The sequence below is a fragment of the Chlamydotis macqueenii genome, chromosome 18 (genome assembly GCF_036417535.1).
Source record: "Chlamydotis macqueenii isolate bChlMac1 chromosome 18, bChlMac1.mat, whole genome shotgun sequence".
Classification (NCBI taxonomy): Eukaryota; Metazoa; Chordata; class Aves; order Otidiformes; family Otididae; genus Chlamydotis; species Chlamydotis macqueenii.
The window spans coordinates 12,360,509-12,379,662 of NC_141573.1; the positions used below are offsets into that span (position 1 = coordinate 12,360,509).

Sequence of the window (19,154 nt, forward strand, 5' to 3'; positions counted from 1 at the left end):
CAATGCTGGAGCTGCCGCACGTGGCCCGTTCTTGTCACCTCAAACCCCTCGAAGTGCCCCAAGCCCAGGGTAAATCTGCCCAACACCACCAGCATGGTCTTTCTGGAGCGCAGCCATCCCCTGCCCTTATCGAAGGGCTGGACTGCATACAACACCCAAAAACGGCTTTTCTCCAGGTCCTTCTGGGCCTCGCTGCAGAAAGGAGAAAAAGGTCAAAGCCCAGACACAAAGGGCTTCATAAAGCCTACAGCAGAGCTGCAAAACCACGGCTACAGCTGCAGGAGCCTCAAGCCATCCAGTAACACCCCTCCTGCCGGCACATTTGGCCACTGCCCTGAGTCCACCGTGGCCTGGAGACAGCCAAACAACCCACGCCCGAGAAAGGAGAGGGACAGTGCCCCACACGTCTGTGTGTCCACTCCCAAGACAGGGACCTGCAGCATGATCCGCAGGGATGCCACCTTCAGCGACGGTGGCTCCGCGTGGGACAGAGCACGGCTGCAGCTCCCCTGCCCAGCATCACCTCTCCTGCTCCCTGCACAGAGAAAAGGACCTCAGGAAGCAAAACAACTCAAAAAATAAAAAAAAAAAAAAAGGAAAGAAAAAGCTTAAAAATAGCCTGTTCTGCCCAGAGCCAAGAAAGGAAAGTAAACAGCCTCTGCTCCAGATGACACTCCTCCCGGCTTCCCGTGGGGAAGCTGCCGTATTCCTTACGGTGACGGAAGCCGAAGGCAGGGCAGCGCCGCAGGGCCCCGCACCCGCTCCCACCCACAGTGTGGGGGTCCCACACCAGCGGCCGTGGCTAACGCTCCGGGTCCCCGCACTGCTCCAGGTCCCCGTGTCCCCAGCACCCTGAGCCGAGGCATCCCTGTCCCGAGCAGCACCCGGGACCGCTGTGCTGCAGGGTTATCCCCGACAAGATGTTTTCCAGGGGATTTTCAGCGCTAGCAGGGCTTCCCCAGCCCCACCAGCAGCACCCAGTCTGCTGGCCGACGTCGGAGGCAGCTGGCAGGGAGAGGCGGAGGTGCGGAGCATCGCCCTTCCTCTTCCTCCTCTGGAGGTGGCTGAGCCCGTGGGGTGTGAGCACAAACCGGTGTCACCATCCACAAACGCTTCCTTTTAACCGATTCCCGACCAAATTGGGCAGCTCTGGGTCAATCCACCACCGCTGAGGGCAGCAGGGAAAGCCCACAGCAGGGAAAGCCCAAAATTCCCTAAAATGTGATTTCCAAGCACTTCCTTCCAGATGCGACCTCCACCCTGCCAGCCGCTGCCCACGACCCTCGCGCAGGGGCTGGGGACCACTCCCGAGGGTGCCCCTTTGGGGACCAGACCCCTGCAAAGCTCTCAAGGCAGCGGCGTTCTGTTCAGCATCACCACGCTGCGGCCTCGCTCCCCGGGGCCAGCCAGGCAGGACCAGCTTGAAAAAACACCAACGCTGATCCCGGCAGAGGAAGGAGGCACGGGCTTTCCGAGACAGCCCAACGCAGGCAGCTCTGCCGGCTGCGCGCCGCGGCGGCAGCTCCTGCAAACCTGCAGTCTTGACCCGAGCGTGGTCCCTGCTCCGGGGCAGGGAACGCACGCCTCCATCCCCGGCTCGAACAGCGCCCAAGCAAGCACAGGGCCTGAGAAGCAGCAAGATATTTACGTGCCTTCCTCTTTCGTGCTGCGGCGCTGAGGATGCCTGCTCAGCACGGCCGCTTCGTCCTCCCGGTCACTCCCCGGCCAGGCACCAGCAGGTCACACGCCACCAGTTCAAGCTGCTCTTTAGGGATCTCGCAAATTGGGAAGAGGGGGCAGAGGTCTGCATCGAATCCCAGCAGCTCATACGACAGCCAAAATTTTTTCCAGAGAAGTTGCAAGCAAGCGGCACGGCCATGGCCTCATATCTCCACGCTCCTATCCCAGACGGCAAGTCCCTCCCCGGGGGTCCCAGCCACGCCGAGGGCGCCCAGGAGGGCACTGGCTCCTGCCCAGTGGCTCCACATCTCCCAGCGGGAAGCACCGGGGTTACATGGCATGCCGTCCGCCGTCGCTCATCCCGCTCCGCAGTCCAGCTCTGGGCACCCTGTGGGACCCGGGGGGGTCAACAAGGGAACATCTGCTCCTTCCTTCTTCCCTTTTTGAACAGAACACCCCAAGTAAGAGTCGAGGGGATGCTTTAGACAAGGAAACCTCTATGCACAGAGCTCAGGAGCCCAAAATAAACAGTGAGGGACACTGGCTCTTCCAGGACCCGCTTCACAACCAGAGCCTTGGGCTCTGCCGCGGCCGCAGAGCCCAACTGCTTCCCATTAAACACCCCCTGCCTCTCACGCGGTGTCGGTAACCCGGGGGTTACATTTGCTTGCTTGCTTAAGCAGGGAAAGCTTTTCTTGGGCTTTTGGACACGTAAGAGCCGTGTGGGAGCAGGGCAGGCAGGCGCCCCGTTATCCACACCATACAATGGCACCGTTTGAGAACGCTGACTTTCCCTAAACTGCTACCAGATGGTCACCTCCTGTTCCCGGGGAGGAAAGAGGGGGAGGCTGTAAGTCTCATCTTTCAAGGAGCCCTTGGAAACCCAACACAGCATTAACCACTCACGGCCCCTAAAGCTTCCCAGACCCCTGTCACCAGGCAGCAGGATGCTCACAGCAATTTTCCGGTCCAACTCAAGTGCAAAGAGTGCATTAGCCCACGGTACCGCGGGGCCACCTGGGCTTGGCTTACCCGAACCCACCATCTGTGAGAGGGGGATGCATTTTAGTGCCCCAAAAGCTCAGTTTCAGGGACAAGCAGGATGCTCTTCATGTATCTATAGGGTGTATACACACTGTACACGAAATCTAAAGGTCCCGCAGCAGAAAGAGAAGGGAGTTACATCCCTGCTACAGGGCCAAAGCAGGAAATCTCCCTCCCCTCCTCAGCAGCAAGGTGCTCCCGACTGCAGCAAGCCCCTCCGGAGGGGCTGAGACGGGAAATTCACTGGCAGTGCGGGCAGCAAGCGATGCCACACACACTGGCAGGGCTTTGCGAGTACGCTGACAGCTCCAAAACAGCCTGGGAAATTCAGATCCTCTCTTACATCTCGGGAAATGAAGGCAGGGAACTCTAAAAGCATCTTTCCCAAAGCTGTGGATCATCCAATGTAAGAGAGAAGAGGACTCAGGATTGCCAATCCCAGCCCTGTGCTCGCACGTGGAGCCAATAAACCAATCTCACTGCACTAAACACACACACATACAGATACACGTGATGCTGATCTGCTCTTGTAGGATGACTCTCGCCAGCCCGGATCAGGCTATGAACGGTTCATGCACACAGAAATCCTTTTCTCTGACGTTACAAGCAGCATGCAAAAGGAGTTGCGATAGACTGTGTGGTCTGACACACGAATCACACGTAGAAGATGACACTGGCAGCGTGTGGTGCCTTCCCGGACCAAACAGCACCAAGAGCTGCGTTACGGAAGAAATCTGGGGATGAATGCAAGTCCAGAGCTCGGACACTAGCCAAAGCTTTTCACTCACGCACAAGTCACACAGACAGCCTGAGACCAATGCAGCAAACCCCTCACTGACCAGAAATGAACAGGCAAAAGCAAAGTCAGGACCAAGAATAGAAAAAAATAAAATCCACGTTCAGATTAATCCAAAATCCCAGCTTTCCAGTCCCTATAATGCACTTCTAGAAAGGTTTTAGCTTTGATTCTCCATTACTCTCGGGTTTATATAACCATTAACCCTCAGCAAAACGCTTCCAGATCAGACCAGTCTACTTTACATCCCTTCTACTCATTTCATACTCGCACAGAAAATCACACAGTACAGGGTTCGCAGCCCAGCAGATTGCATTACTGCTCTGCCACAGGCTCTCCGCAGCTTTCGCCTTCGGTCTGCGCTCCAGTTTCCTGTCATACGGGGAGGAGGAAGGGCAGAAATAAATCCTCTGCACCTCCCGGGGGACTGCAGATTTGGTTTGGCTCACTAATATTTCTAAAATGCCTCAAAATTATTACCCAGAAGGCAAAAGGACGACGCAGACGGTCTTGCAGACCCTGGACCAGGCTGTACCGCCCACTTTGGCGCTGGCTTGGCAGGCGCCGGAGCTGCAGCCCCCCAAAGCGGGTGCGGGAAGCTGTGCGCCGCCAGACGCCGTCCCCGTGAGTCAGGGCTCCCGACGCCCGCGCGGGGCACCTCCAACGTGACTCAGGTGGGCAACCAGCCTGGGCGACTGGGGACTCTGTGATTGAATCACAAAGTGATTACGTCTCCGCTGGAGAAGACTCGCTCAGACGGGCGGTGTTGCAACACGTTGGTTAAAAAGCTACAAAACCTGGTAAATTAGTAAAAGTGGCTACAGGAGGGACCCCGGAGCCACTCAGGTGCTGCCCACAGACTGCTGGTCTCTCTCCTGGAGGGGACCCCCAGCACCGCAATGTCAGCAGTTGCCCCAACGTCCTGACGGCTGGCAGAGAGCAGAACCCTCCTCCTTCCTCCTCCCTGTTAAACTAAGCATGCTTTAACAAAAAAAAAAAAAACAAAAAACAACCAACCAACCAACCAAAGACAAAACCCCATCCTTTTCACATTTCCCCATATTTGTACCCCCAATGACCAGCCCGAAGAAAGGCTCAAGTCCCAGCCGCAGTCCTCACCATGCTTCTCCTCTCCCAAACCAGTCCAGGTGGCCAGTGCCAGCACAATGCTGTGTGCCGATGCCCTCACCGCTAACCCTGCCGAGACTCCCGGCACTGGGACAAACTGGAGAGGACCGAACTCACCAGAAGCAAGGGGCCATACAATTTTGCGATGCTTATTCAAACTGCCACCTCTGCCGCCAGGAGGACGGCAGCACAGACTAACGTGGTCACAGTGTCCCCTGCGCTGCAGGCACGCCTGGTGTTGGTGGTACCCATGGCCAGCGTATGGCCCCAGAACTGTCTGAGGAACAGCAGCACCACATGGGGACGTCTCCACCTGAGGATGGATGCAGGTGGACAGATCACCCTGACACCCATGACGTCCCACCGTTTGGCATGCAAACCAGCCAAGAGCCAGCTGGGATGGACCCTGCGCCTGGGTCACCGCTCTGAAGATGTCCCCAGGAGCCCCAGGTGCTGAGCTCCATCCAGCAACCTCACAAAAGCAATCGCAGTAAAAGCCTGAGTCACAGCCATCAGGAGGCAAGAGCTCTCGTTAATCTGCAGGCAGCAATTCAGCCCTGTGCTGAAGGGCCCGGCAGCCCACGCCGTCCCACAAAGAACTCTCCGGATGGACCCTGGCCCTCACCAAACAGGCACATCCCCACCAGGAGCTGGGCTCAGACCCACCGACTCATTTTACAGGCTTCAAACAAGTGGAACCAGGATTTAGGGTCACCTAGCTGGTTGCCTCTGTGTCCCACCTCTAAAGGCCAAGAAGGTGCCAAAGCCACCACAGCAGCAGGAAGGAGGTCAGGAGAGGGAAAGAGCCTGGGCAATGGTCCTGCAGAAAGACATTGCCTTCAATATCAAATATCAGAGTTAGAAACATGAATATCGGCAGTGATTACGGGCTTCGAAGTCTCCGTTATTGCCCTTGGATTTATGACAAGCCCCAGCCCAGGCTTTCGCGGCTGCTGTCTGGGTCCTGGCTCCTGGGAAACCGGGCCAAGCACCTCCCTGCAAGGAAGGGCTGCAGAACAGAAAATAAACCAGCACCCAGAGAGGACACCCAGAGGGGCCAGCGCTCTCGCTGAGCAGGTTTGCTGGCATTTATTGGCCAAGAGGTGCAGACACGGTCACTCAAATGTATTGGGCATGGCCCAAAGTGTTCTAGAGCTGCTTCCTACGCATTCCAGTGCCATAAACTGCCAACAGGCAATGAGTGAAGAGTAAAGCTGGAGAACTATTATACTGTAGGTGGGCTTCTTACTAAGGGGAAGATGCTACCAAGATCCCAGAGACTGGCAAGTACTTGGAAGAGCCAGCACGGTGTACATGCTCCAAACCTTGACTCACCTCCAGGCACCAGCAGTAGTTGGCAAGGTCAAAGTAGCTGCCCCAGCCTTGGCGCAAAGACTCATCCTCTCTGTCCCTTCCCATCCAGCCACTTTTGAAAGGTTTCTTTATGATTAGTGCAGCGCCAGGCTTGCTTTGCCCAAGACTGAGCTCAGATGGACAGCAAGGGCTCGCCCATGCCAGCCAGCACTGGAAGCCCTCCATGCTGACACAGAGCCAAGGACACGCTGCTCCACACCGCAGTCGTTGCCCGTCCCCAAGGACACGCAGCCCAGCCCTCCTTGCATAAGACAACTCTAAACAACGACCTTTGGATGATCCTACATCCTAACTGGGGCCAGAGGCTATCCCCAAAGCCCAGCTCACGTGAACGGAGAGATCCACGTCCTGTTCTTCCCTTTCCCACTCCCTCAAAACCTTTTTATTCCCAAGGAACTAAATATACATAAGGAAAAAACCAACCCGCAACGGCAGGTCTCCACCGCTGCAATCAGGCAGATGAAATTTTTCCACTCTGTGCATGAAAGGCCAGTTCCGCAGGGGAAGATACAAATTCTGTTGGGGATGACACAACTCCTGCCTTCCCACCGGCACCTTTCCCTGGCTCCTGCCTCTCCCACCACACGCTGACTTGGCACAAAACTCCCAGCCACCCCATCCTGTTGTCTCAGATTCAGAAACACAGATAGGAAGAGGCGGAAAGAAAGAAAACTCTCCAAAGTGCCCGTAAAGCTCATATTTGAGGACATCAGAGGTGACCAGCTGTCACAGAGCAGCACACTACATCCACCAGCGTTGGCTCTACCCACGCTGGGCTGGTAAGAGCACCGGAAGAGATGAGGGGTCATGGTTTTAAAATAGAGGGAGGTGGATTCAGACTGGATATAAGGAAAAAATTCTTTACACTGAGGGTGGTGGAACCCTGTCCCAGGCTGCCCAGAGAGGCGGTGGATGCCCCGTCCCTGGAAACATTCCAGGCCAGGTTGGCCGGGGCTCTGAGCAACCTGATCCGGTTGGAGATGTCCCTGCTCCTTGCAGGGGGGTTGGACTGGGTGGGCTTTAATGGTCCCTTTCCACCCAAACCCTTCTGTCATTCTGTGAGTCTAAGAGACGAGCTGCAGTATAATTTCTAGGGGACAGCCCAGGAAATCCAACAATTGACGTTCAGGAGCTGTGCTTCACTCCTAGAGTGGAGATGATCCAAGAGATAATCTGAAAGATGTTTCTGCGTTTCCTTTTCCAGGCATTGAACCTCCGCACACATGGGACCGTTAGTCACAGCGCACTCATCCTGCAAACTCACAGCAGGGCTTACAGGAGGGACCCTGGATCCAAGCGAGACACTTACACAAACATGGAGCACGTCCCCTCTCCGGGGCTGTCCACCATGTTGAACTCGAGCCACATCACCCACATAACATCGCGACCATCCCTCCAGCGCAGTCCTGCTAATATTAGCAGCAGGGCTGAGTCCCAGCATCCGCAGCAGGCGGGCAGCAGCTGCTCCCGCGGCAGCAGGCACGCCAGCCCCGAGCAGCCCGGGGGACGCACCGCAGCCACGTGTCCCAGAGACATCCCGGGCATGTGCTCAAGTAAATTTTAAGGACAAGCTCATGAGATTGACGCATGTAGAAAAGCTTCTTTCTAACACAGCCCCCTCCTGAAAACAACCTGGCTGGTGGTTTTTTGGGGCTTTAATGTCCCTTAAAACCACAACACAACTTAGCACAACTCTGTACCTCCGTGAGACAAAGCCTTTGCTTGAAATACCAGAAACACCATGCGTTGAGCAGTGCAATAATTGTATGTCTGTAGGGCAAGTATCCAGTGCTGGGGAAGGAAAAAATAAAAATAAAATAACCAGAGAAGCTTTCCTATCAGCACGGCCATGTCCTAGCAGGGCTGGAGGCTCCCTGCCCTCAGCGCCCAGCTCCAGGCGACGCACAACCGCTCCGGCCAGAGCACCGCCGAGGCTCACCCACCGGCGAGCACGCACTCCCGAGGGCGCTGGGCTACGGGGAACGGGTAAATCAGGGATCAGAACCACCAAGGGAGGCTGTTTCGTGGTTTCTGCCAGAGCAAAGCTGCAAGCCCGTGTCCCCCCCAGGCCACCACGTCAAACCCCAGCACACCAGCCAGCTCCGCCTCCTACCGTCATTCACAGCTTGCACCCGCTATGACATTTTGTGTTTCAACATTACGAAGAAACGAGTCTGGCGTTGACTGACAGCACTGGCAAAGCGCGCTCCGCACCACTGCTGCCAGCTCCCCACCAGCGACTGCCAGCAAAGACACGCCTCAGTTACCCCGGGACCCTGCTCAGCAGCAGCCGCATCCCAGCGGGATGAGGGGCCGGATGGATCTCCTCTGCCTTACAACCAGGGAGCAGATCACAAGCACACCATGCTCTAAATCCTCAGCAGGAAGATGAGTAACACGTTGCGGAGTTATCTTTGGGCATCAGCACAACCAAGCAAAGCTGCGCGCAGGAACATCCGCCCTCTCCGCAGCCGAACGTCACAGACACCGACACTCCCGCATCACCCAACCCGAACAGGATCGGGATGGTTTGGGGTTTACACAACATAAACACACTGCACAAGCATCCCTCCACCAAGGCTGATTTACTGCTACAGCTTCTCTTCCCTGCTGCTCAGGGGTCTGTCTGAGACGCCGAGGAGCCGAGCGACCCACAGCCCCCTCCAAGCTTGGGAAGCGCTGCTGCAACCGCAGCCGAACCAGTCACACTTCCAAAATCCTGCCAAAATCTATAAACCCAGGAGCAGAGCTGTTATGCCCTACAAATCCTGGCAAACCACAGACCTAATCGTACTCTCCCCCGTTAGAGACGAGGAAGCTCTTGCCAGTCGAATAAATGGGATTAGTGCCCTCCCCATGGGACCTGCTGCCTTGGTATGAGGTGGACACACATATCTGGGTGCGACCATCCCCATCGCATCATCGGGCGCAAGGAAGAACGCACTCTGCTGCACTGTGTTTCCCTCTCACACATTCCTTTGACTTGGAACCCAAACTGCAACCGAGTATCTCGTACTCCTTCCCCTCCCAAAGGGCCCTGGCATTCTCCTCAGGTTCACGCAGGCTGGCAGCTCCCACGCCTTCCACAACCCAGCGGGTACAAGAAACCTGTCGGGCCCACGTCAGGGAGGGATGCTGCGAGGAAACGAGGAATGACCAGGGTGATTGGGGAGGGCAGGCGGCGTGCAAGCGGCAAGAACAAAGAGGGCTCTGGCTGCTGGGTGAGCTGGCGTTCCTGCTCCGTGGTATTTCTGGCCGATCTTTCCTGCCTGGCCGAGGGCTGCCTGGGCCTGGGATACCCACCCAGCAGACACCACCACTGCATCTCCTGCCCTACAGGCTAGAAATTAATTGCCTTGTTCTTGGGAAGCTGCTATGCAACCCAGAAAAACTAATTAAGTTGTGAAAGAGTAGCCCGGATCCCTGCTCAAGGGCAAGGCCAGACCTTCTGGCTGCAGATGCACAGAGCTTTCCCCAGCCTCTTCCTCTGCACAGGCAGGAACTGTAAAGCTCTCCATGGACTGAAAAAAAAAATAAAATATCGCACTGCAGAGTGGCTGGGTGCCACTGAGGAGCATACACAGCCCGAACAGACAGCCCGGGGGCTCACAGCGAAGTCTTTATCATATCCAAGTAGGGAATTACTCATTCTCCAGAGATCTAAATGCAGTTGGGGCAGGCGAGAGGAAAGGCTGTAATTACATCAGCACCGGGGAGCCCCGCGGTGGGGCGGCTCACCAGCCCCAAAGGACAGCGACAAAGGCGCCGTCGAACCCCGAGTGCCAAACTGGGTGTATTCGGGTCACTCTGTGTCCCAACACGCATTAGTCCCACTCTTCCTGCAGGACGTGACTCCCTGCAGCCTCCTGCTAAGCCCTCCGCTCCCAACTTCAGCCGAAGGGGCTGGGAAAAGAGGACACGGATGCAGCTAACGCTCGGGGCGAGGCCTGCAGAGACCCCGGCTCTGCCACCCGTTTCCTGCCTGACCTGGAAGGAGAACCCTCACGCTCTCAGCTTCCTCAGCTACCCAGCAGGAAAAACAGCACGGCGCTCCTTCCCAAAGGCAAGGCTGGCTTTGCCGCGAGGCGGTGAAGGCGTCCCAGCCTATAGCTGCACGCGCAGCCCCCGGATAAGCTTCCACCCCAGCCCCCAGATCGCCACTATTGCTCGGGTTTTGGTTTGTTGTTTTTTTTTTTTTAGAAACCGCTGCACGAAGCTCAGCTTGGGCGGCTGCCAGCACGCCAGAGTGCGCATTAGATGGAGCCGCTCGTCCAAAACTCGGCTGAGGAAGATGAGCTCCCCCGAGCCGATCCCTTCAGACGCAACCCCCCGCCCCTCTTCTGCCCGTCTTCAACTCTCGTACCCACCCGGCAGCAGCACGCTCCTCTTCTAGCCGCTAGCTTATCCTCTCGCCTGCAAAAGCCAGCAAAGCCAGCACACAGGGCGAAGAGCCGCAGACGCCGTGGAGAAGGCATCCCGGCCCACGCCATGGAGATGCTCCATCGCAGAGCGAGGCCGTGCTGGAGCTGGAGCTCTGCCATGGGACAACTGCAAAGCTCGCTGGGGCGAGCCGCTCCCGCCACCGACATACCCGCACCTCGGGCTCGCTACCCGCTACCCAGCTACGCCACGGTTGTGTTCGCATCCAAAATCCGGGAGTGGACAGAAGGGCCGGTGCCTGGGGTTTTCCCAGACTTTTAGTCGCGTCAGGCATAAAAACCTACACCAAGCAACTTGGGAAAGGCAGGAAAGGAAAAACATCCCATAGGATCCTGCCTTAGCGGGTAACTCCGGGGAGCAACGCTGCTCCGAACAAAAGACTCCACCGACAGCGACCGGTCCCGGGCTCCGGGGCTGCGGGCTGGCACCCCCGCCCCGTCCAGCCCTCCCCAGCCGGGCGGCCGCGACCCGCGGCCGGGCCCCGGCAGAGGCCAGGGGTCCCCCGAGCAGGGACCGGACCCCTGGGTGTGTGGGGGGGAGGGGGGGGCGGGTGTCGGATACCGGGCGGGGGGGCTCAGCCCCGCTCCGCCGCGGTGCCGGCGAGGGGCGCGGGCGGCTCGGCGCTGCCCCCCCCCCGCCATGGCGGGAACTTCTCCCGCTTTTTCCGCGGTTTAGCCCAAAAGCACACCACCCCCTCCGCCTCCCCGGGCTTAACCCCGCGGGCCACCCACCTTCGAAGTCGGAGATGATGCCCTCCAGGTGGGCGTTGACGGCCGGGTCGGCCATAGCGGGGCGCGGGGCGCTGCCCCCCGGCTCTGCGGGGCGCGGGCGGGCGGGTGCGCGCAGCCGCCGCCGCCTCCGGCCGAATGAATGGCGGAGGGCGAGCGGCTGCGGCCGCCCCCCGCCCCGGCGGGCAGCCTGCCATGCCGCCCGGCCCGGCCCAGCCCGGCCCAGCCCAACCCGGCCCGGCCCCCTCGCCGCGCACTGGCTGCTCCCCACGCCCGTCACGGCCCCCCCCCCCGCCCCGCCAGAGCCGGCCCCTCCGCGGGGCGGGGGGGAGTGGAAGGGGGCAGCCGCCGAGCCGGGCACTGTCCCCCCCGGGGCAAACGGGACGGTACAGACCCGAGCTTGTCCCGCATCCCTCCCCCCAGCACAGCGGAAAGCGGAGGCTGAGCCCCGCGCCCTGTGCCCGCGGTGAGGGGCAACAGTCCCCGAAAGGGACTGCAGCGGCGGGGTGGCACCGGCGGTGGCACCAGCACCGGTAACCCGGTCAATTTGCCCTTGTTTGGAAAGGAGCAACTCAGCCACCCTCTTCTGGTTTGGAATTTCTCAAAATCAAGCCACAGCACGAGCTGGCAGCACTGGCCCTTCGCTACCAAATCCAAGCCGCTTCTGCAGCCAGCTCCGGAAAACCACCACCCAAGCAGCCAACAGGCCGCAGAACCTGCCCCAAAGCCGAGCATGCGGCCGGGCAGGCTGGCGCTGCGCCCCACGCTGCCGCAGCTCGCTCCTCTCCGGCCAGGGCCAGCCAAGCGGGCACCAGCTCCGGCACGGACACCAGGCGAGCCCCATGGACACCAGGCGAGCCCCATAGATGCCAAGTGAGTACCAGCTCCGGCATGGATGCCAGGCAGGCACCAGCTCTGGCATCGACGCCAAGAGGGCACCAGCTCCAGCATCGATGCCAGGCAAGCACCAGCTCCAGGCATGGATGCCAGGCGAGCACCAACTCTGGGCTTCAATGCCAGATGAGCACCAGCTCCGGGCTTTGATGCCAGGTGAGCACCAACTCCAGCATCGACGCCAAGCAAACACCAGCTCCGGGCATCAACGCCAGGCAAGCACCAGCCCTGGGTATTGACGCCAGCCCCTTCCACGGCTCTGCTGCCTCCGCCCCTCTCACACCCTCTCCCTTTGTGCACCTCTCCGCTCCCTATCTGATGTTTCTCCCTTCCCGTGTTGATTCAGATCCTGCCCTCTTGACCCTCTTTTTATCCTCCCCGCCCTGTGTTTTAGTAGCATCGTTTAAAAAGCCATGATACCCGCTGAAACGTGTCCAGGCACATCAACAGGAAAAGAAGAATTAATGGGCTGGGGTTTTAGTCCACTCTGGGTGAACCATAAAGAAAAATTAAGCAAACCAGTAGTATTGTTACTGTCTGCTACTGCAGAAAGTACATGCTTCATCACTGATGTCACACTTTTAATTTTACACCTCAAAGTCTGCAAACACCACAGACTCCCCAAGAGTGTATGTGAACCAGAAAATGAAAGCAACAGCACCAATTTCCCAGAGTCAAGAAATTCCAGGTTCAAAAAAAAAAAAGTAGACTAGAAATCACTGCTGAGCTAGGGTTTCCATACTGTTAATGGCTTGAGGTTTTAACTCAAGGTAAGGCACTGCTTTAAAACACGAGAACTGCCCAAACAGTCTTGAGAATGCACCTTTACAATGGAAGTATGGTATTTTAAGGTAGATGACAGTGGTTTTCCTCCCCTTTCACAGACAGCAGGGCTCAGCTCTTTCATTTCTTGCACTCCTAGCCCTGTCAGAAACCAACACACCACAACCGTGCGGTGGGTTGCCTCGCACCTCTGCAATCGCAACACGGAAACATAAATGCCTCCTCACACGATACGCTGTCTGGAAAGCCAGCGGTGCACATCTGCCTGGCAGCCCCGTTGCCTGAACGCCACTGCCGGTTCCCAACGCCTCAGAGGAGAAGAGGAACAAACGCGGAGCTGCGGCTCTCATGCCACTGGTAGCAGGTTCCTGCCGTCCCCACATCCACGCGTGCTCCGCAGGGAGCGGTGGTGACGGCCACATTGCACAGCCTCGCACACTGGCTGACCCCCGCCGGTGGCACTGATTTTTGAAAGCAAGTGGCTTTACTTTTCTCAAGTGCTTGTATGCAGGTCACAGCCACAATCCATTTCAAGCAGGTAAAAATGTGGCTGTCAATAATTAACCAGAGTTACTGAGTGAAAAAAAAAAGCTATTTTGTTAAAAACTGGCGATGACTCCCTTGCCGGAGGAGCAGAACCCAGATCAGCCTTCTGCGAAGGCGGTTAAGCATCCTGACTCCCTGGGCACTCATCCCAAGCTGGAGAACAGGTGTAAAAGGGAACAAAATGAACCAAGCAAGACAAACTAGAAATCAATATTGTAAAAAATATGTTAAAAAGCAATAGGGTCAACCTGAGGAAGGACCGAACATCTTTTGATGTTCAGTCTCTTCAAACCCCATAAGATTCGGTGCCAGACCCCCTGCTGGGAGCTTGGTGGCACTCTCTGAACTGGGTCCCAGTGGGCGGCACTGTGATGAGGATTCTGGTTTTAGGTCAACCGGAGGCAAGATGCAGTAAACCACTAGAAAAAATCCTATTGTCTGACGGATTGCGAGTATCGAGCATCACCACGACATCCGCCGGTCTCATGAAGCTGGTGAAGAAGCTCAAAGCTCTCCAGCAGAAAGGTTTGAGGTGATCTGACTTCTTCCCAGTTCCTTGGGTCTCTCTGCATTCCCTAAGCAAAGCCGATGTTATCATCCTGGATCTAATAACAGTTTAGCAAATCAACAGGCCTAGAGGAGAGCCCTAAGAAGTGCGAAATAAAATATCCGGACTACAAGTAGGAGTTCATTTTCATTAAAACCAGCTGGTTAATATTGCACCCATGCGCACCTAAGGCAGCGAGAGGGGGAGAGGAAGGTCGAAAATCATGGCAACTAAAGAATAACAAGAACATCCAGAGCTCTAATAGTAAACATTTAAAGTAGGAAGGTATGTAAACACATAACCCAAGTGCCTGCTACGCAGAGGAGGAGCAAGCTTTCCTCCGGGGAGATAAGCCCAGACTCTCCTCTCTTGGACACTTTCTTGCACCTTCACAAGAGGTGAGACCAAGGAATAATAACAAGGAATAACACCTCCAGTCTGCACATAACAACTAAACACCAGTTCACCTGGTTTAGAAAAGGCGGGAAACTCCGCAGAGGGACACCTCCAGCCCAGAGGGATGGACAATCCCCCATCTCCCCTGGAATTTGTTTCTGGGGCTCCCCATCAGCAAGCACAGCGTGTCGTACTGCTCACCCAAATGCAGCTTCAGCATAGGCCCTGCTTTGCCCTTGTCTGATAGATGGAGGAGATGACGGACCCTGAGCCTTCTCCTGATGAAAGATCTCCCACGCTGATCACATCACCTACACTCCCTTTGATGAACTAATCAGGTTCTGCTCCTTCCCTCCTTTGTGTCAGGTATTTTCTTCCATCCTTAGTCACTTATCTGGCTTTCCTGCTCCTTTCTCCCAACTTTCCACAAGTGTTGTTGTGGGATATTTTTTTTTAAGTAAAGAGAGAGAAGTCACTTTTTGAAAGAAAGAGAGCCGATCACGTCTCTTCTATTGCTTGCCGTGCCCTTGCTTACACACCCAAGGGGCTCCCTAGCTATTTTTATTGTACCAGAGGACTCACCCTGAGCTCCTGGTTGGCTGGGACTTTCAGGATCCTGTACACAGCAACTGCTGTCCAGGACACAACCCCTGTTCCACAAACCACAGGCTGCAGGAGGATTTTAAGTAAATGACTCTCCTTGCTGTATTACAAGGAAAATATTTCTTGTTTCCTTACGAACCCCGGCCACCGAGGGCACTGACTGCCCAGCTTTTCTTCCTTCACCATCGCTGCTCTTCAGATGAGCAATAAACTTCCTGCAAAGCTGTTTTCTTGGCCTAGAAGTGATTTCCTGCCCCCGAAAAGGCAGACTGTAAAATCTGCTGATCACTTGGTGACAGATACCAAACTAAAATTAGCTTGATGCCCTGACAGCCGGCAGATGCACGAAACCTTGACTCTTGTTCCCTGGGTGCCTGCAGGCTGTGATGTACCTCTAGGGCTTCTCCAGATCCTCCACAACCTCCTCCAGCAGCAGCCAGTGCTCGTCACTGCCTCTGCCCTGACACCAGCAGCCCAAGGAAGTCATTTCAAGGAGAAAAAAAACATAAGAGAGGAAAAAAACCCAAGGAGATGGTAGGTACCGGTGTTAGAAGCTCCCTTACCGAGACAGGCTAAGGCAGAAGAGGGACTTTCCTATCCACACTCATTTTACACAGCACCGTGCAGTTTCCTTGCAAGCTGCTAAGAATGCAGTTTTTCAGGCAGATTTTCTGCCTCCCACAATCAAGGTTCTTCTGAACCCGCACAGCTCTTATCGCTCGCATGATCTGCTGCAGTCATGAGAGTCAGGCTCTGTTAGACTGGGTGGCATGAGTCACTGTGGCTACTTGAATCTTAAATTATCTCGTACACAACAGCAGGTTATTCACCCACAGCATATTCCCTTTCCTCCTCCTATTTTAATTAAAAAACAAAACTCCTTATTGATTCTGGCCTCTTCTAGAAAATGCTTTGAGACTTACTGACCAAAAGTACCACGTAGGAGCAGCTAAATATCATTATTAACCACCTCATGTGTCTACTGAGAGTCCAAACGTCTTCTCTTCCTGCTGATCACCAATGAACCATCCTTCCCAGCCTTTGCAAGTAGGAGCAGCTCGTGGGTGGAGGCTCTTGCACCATGCGATACCAACCCCCAGCATCTGCCGTGGTCCAGCATCCCCAGGGCATTGCTTCAAGCCGGAGCACAGGGCAGCATGGGCTGCACCGTCCCCTCGGCTGTTGTCAGAGGGGCAGCACCAGCGCAGGGTAAGAGGTGGTAAGAGACGCAGAACGACCCAGAGAAGGCAGACTTTGAAGGTGAAGGAATGGCGAGTCACACCTCTTCTTCCTCAGCCAAAAAAAAAAAGGCTGTTGCAATTACCTTCCCTTCAGCTCCCTGCACCTTCTGAGCTCTTGTGCTTCTGCTCCAAAAACATTTCTGCTTCCGAATCCACCAGGAAGAGGTGCAATGATCTCCACGTTACAAGTGGGGAAACCGAGGCGCGTAACAGCAATCACTCAGAAACGGGGAGGTGGCAGGGAACGAGACCAGAGCCGGCTGCGGTGCTGAGCAGTGCCGAATCTGGTCCTCGGCTCCTTGGGAAGGGCCAGGGTTAGTGGCTGGGGTCTCTGGAAGGAAAACCAGAGACACAGTTCCCATCACCTCCGCCCATGCTTTCATGTAGATGACGGAATGAATCCAGCCCTGCTGATTACTCAGGAATTGTCACAAAAGAAGGCTCTCTCCCAAGACTTTGAGCTCTTCCTGCTTCCAAAGAAGTAGGAAATGCAGTGAGGACAGCTGCACTGCACTGCTAGTCACACTTCCCCTGATTTGCAAGGAAACTAAGATCATGGGAAAAGTTAAAAAAAAAAATCAAAATAAGTTTGCTGATTTGAGATTTCTGGAAAATTAGCTGTTTTTCTTGATCAAGGAAATGTGGCCAGCTCTCATCCCATCGTAGCCGCAGAGCTACGCAGCCCCTGTTACAGATGCAGAGCCAGGCACTGTGCAGAAAGGCTCAGGTAACTTTGAAGACTGGATAAGAGAAATAGAATGAAATCTGGAAGAACAATGGAAGATCAGTACCTAAAGGGCTTTTAATAAAGCCTTTGCTCATGAAAAGTGCATCAGCACGAAGGACCTCGCCGCATCGGTGGGTCCCAGCATGACCGTGAGCCAGGGACACCATGTAGTTAACGCGAGCGTCCTCCTAAGACGTAGTAAATGAGACACTTTGAGCAGCAAAGCAGAAATCACTGGTGCTTCATCTTGAGTCATCCTGGCTGCCCAGCATCAGTCAAAGCGAGCAGAACTGAAGGTGGAGATGGGATGGGAAGAAGCACTGCACGCAGACGTGTCACAGGAGAGAGCTGCTGCGGGCAAAGAGCACCGTTGCCGAGGGAACAAAAAAACCCCAAACCAAACCCAAACGTGGTTATGGTACAAACAGGTCAATAAGAGCTGGAAATGAGAAGAAGACTTTAACAGCTAGTGATGGGAGATATAAAGGGACCACTGTGAAATCAAGGGAGCAAAAAGCCAAACAGGTTTCAAGGCGGGGCATGGCTGCTTGTAGGAAATGCAATGGGACGTGGGAAGGAATGGTCCCCAAGCCTACAGCTTCTGAGATATTCACTGCACAAACAGGGGAAACAGCAGACGTGGTGATCTGGGACAACCCTGGAGCTGAGAGGCCCCACGAGATCAAGGCTGAACTTCTCCTTAGGTTTAACTCCGTTAAGTCAGCGTGCAGAGTAGGTACCGGCTTGTTCTTGAACAGGAGAAGACAACAGGACAAGGGACTGCATCTCACGTGGTTACGCTGAGCAGGGCAAGTGGAGGACCAACATCTATCCTCTCACCCTGCTAAACTGAAAACAGAGCTGAGTCTTTCCTGCTCCTCACGCATCCAAGTTCTTCTCCCCTGCTGCCCAATGAAGCCACCTTGGGTTTATACCAGCGCTAAGGTGGGATTCAAACCAGGCACCCGGTCCCACTGCCTGCAGCAGGAAGGATGCTGCAGACTGGCACCCACCGCGCTCGGATCCAGGGGCACATGGTTGGGTGGGAGGGCACATCTCTGCCCCCTACAAACACCCTCCCACACACCCCGGGCCTCATCGACTCTGACAGGCAATTTGCTCGTTTACCCGGTGATCTGTACGCACGGGACAAGCTCACTGCAGGCCACACCGACCTCACGCCAACACCAGAGCCCGGCTTGAAACGTTTCACACCGTGCTGGTGATTCCGGCTATCGTATGCGCCAAGGGCTTGGAAAGGGAAACGCCATCTCAAGCCCGGGCCGAGCGCAAGCTCAGCCGCTGCGGTCCTGCCGGGAGGGCGGGGGGCCGGGGGTCCCCACCGCACAGGCAGAGCGGGCTGGCAGCCCCCATGCCTGGGAAGGGAAGGGAAGCACAACTCCCTGGTGTTGATGAAACAGCGGGGGATGCTCGCGGGGGAAGGAAATGGAAAGAGGATGAGGACCTGCTTCTGCCTGAACCTCACTGAGTTCACAAACCCAGTCTCATGCCCTTGTTCTTCTCATTTAGTTTCAGGAAAGTCTTTCAGACTTTCTTAAGAAACTGGGAGGTACAGTTTAGGATCCAAGCAGAAAACCAACTTAATTACTTTAATTATTTTTAAAAATATTAACTGCTAATTACTGCATTTTAATACTAAGACCAAACAGGCACAAAAGCCAGCACCGCGTGACAGTACAGATGGTTTAGTAGAAACGAGAGGCTTCAGGAACCTTGCTCCTCCGCTGATGAGTTTAACACACATGGCACAGCACGTTTCCATTGCACATCCCGTGCGGCTGGGGGTGCGTCCGACGCCAGAAAAAACCGCAGTGCCTGGACCTCGAGGCAGGGAAGGCCCCATTTCCACAGCCTGCACGCCGATGGTAGTTGCAGGGGGGAAAAAAGGGAGGCAAGGGTCAGGCAGAACGTTGAACCCCTCGGAAAGAGGCCGTTTCCATTACTGCAGACTTCCCAGCAGTCCCTAACTGGGGAGAATTTGCAGGAATAAATAAACTGGCAGCGCTACACGCATGCACTGCACTTCCAGATGTGCATGTCTCATTTCCGCGTGATGGCCGAGGCAGGGCTGGAAACTCCATCCCCGCACCGCGAGGGGAGGAGGCAGCCGCAGCACGGGCTCCCCACGCCGAGCCCACTGCCACGGGTGCAAATCCCACTCCGTCCTGCCACCCCACACGTGCACCCCCTGCACTGGGCGCTGTCC

General features: G+C 55.8%; 1 protein-coding gene across 4 annotated transcripts in view; it reads right to left on the bottom strand.

Annotated features, from left to right (window-relative positions):
* The window catches only part of SEPTIN9 (septin 9), a 137,498-nt gene that overhangs the window by 58,679 nt on the left and 59,665 nt on the right, over positions 1-19,154 (bottom strand). The window contains exon 1 of one of the 4 annotated variants that reach the window (XM_086762156.1): positions 11,194-11,387. The exons of the other annotated variants lie outside the window; for them this stretch is intronic. Within the exon in view, the coding sequence (XP_086618282.1) occupies positions 11,194-11,248 (55 nt within the window). The 5' untranslated portion in view covers positions 11,249-11,387. Of the gene's footprint in view, positions 1-11,193; positions 11,388-19,154 lie in introns of those variants that run through there. 4 annotated transcript variants of the gene reach the window in all.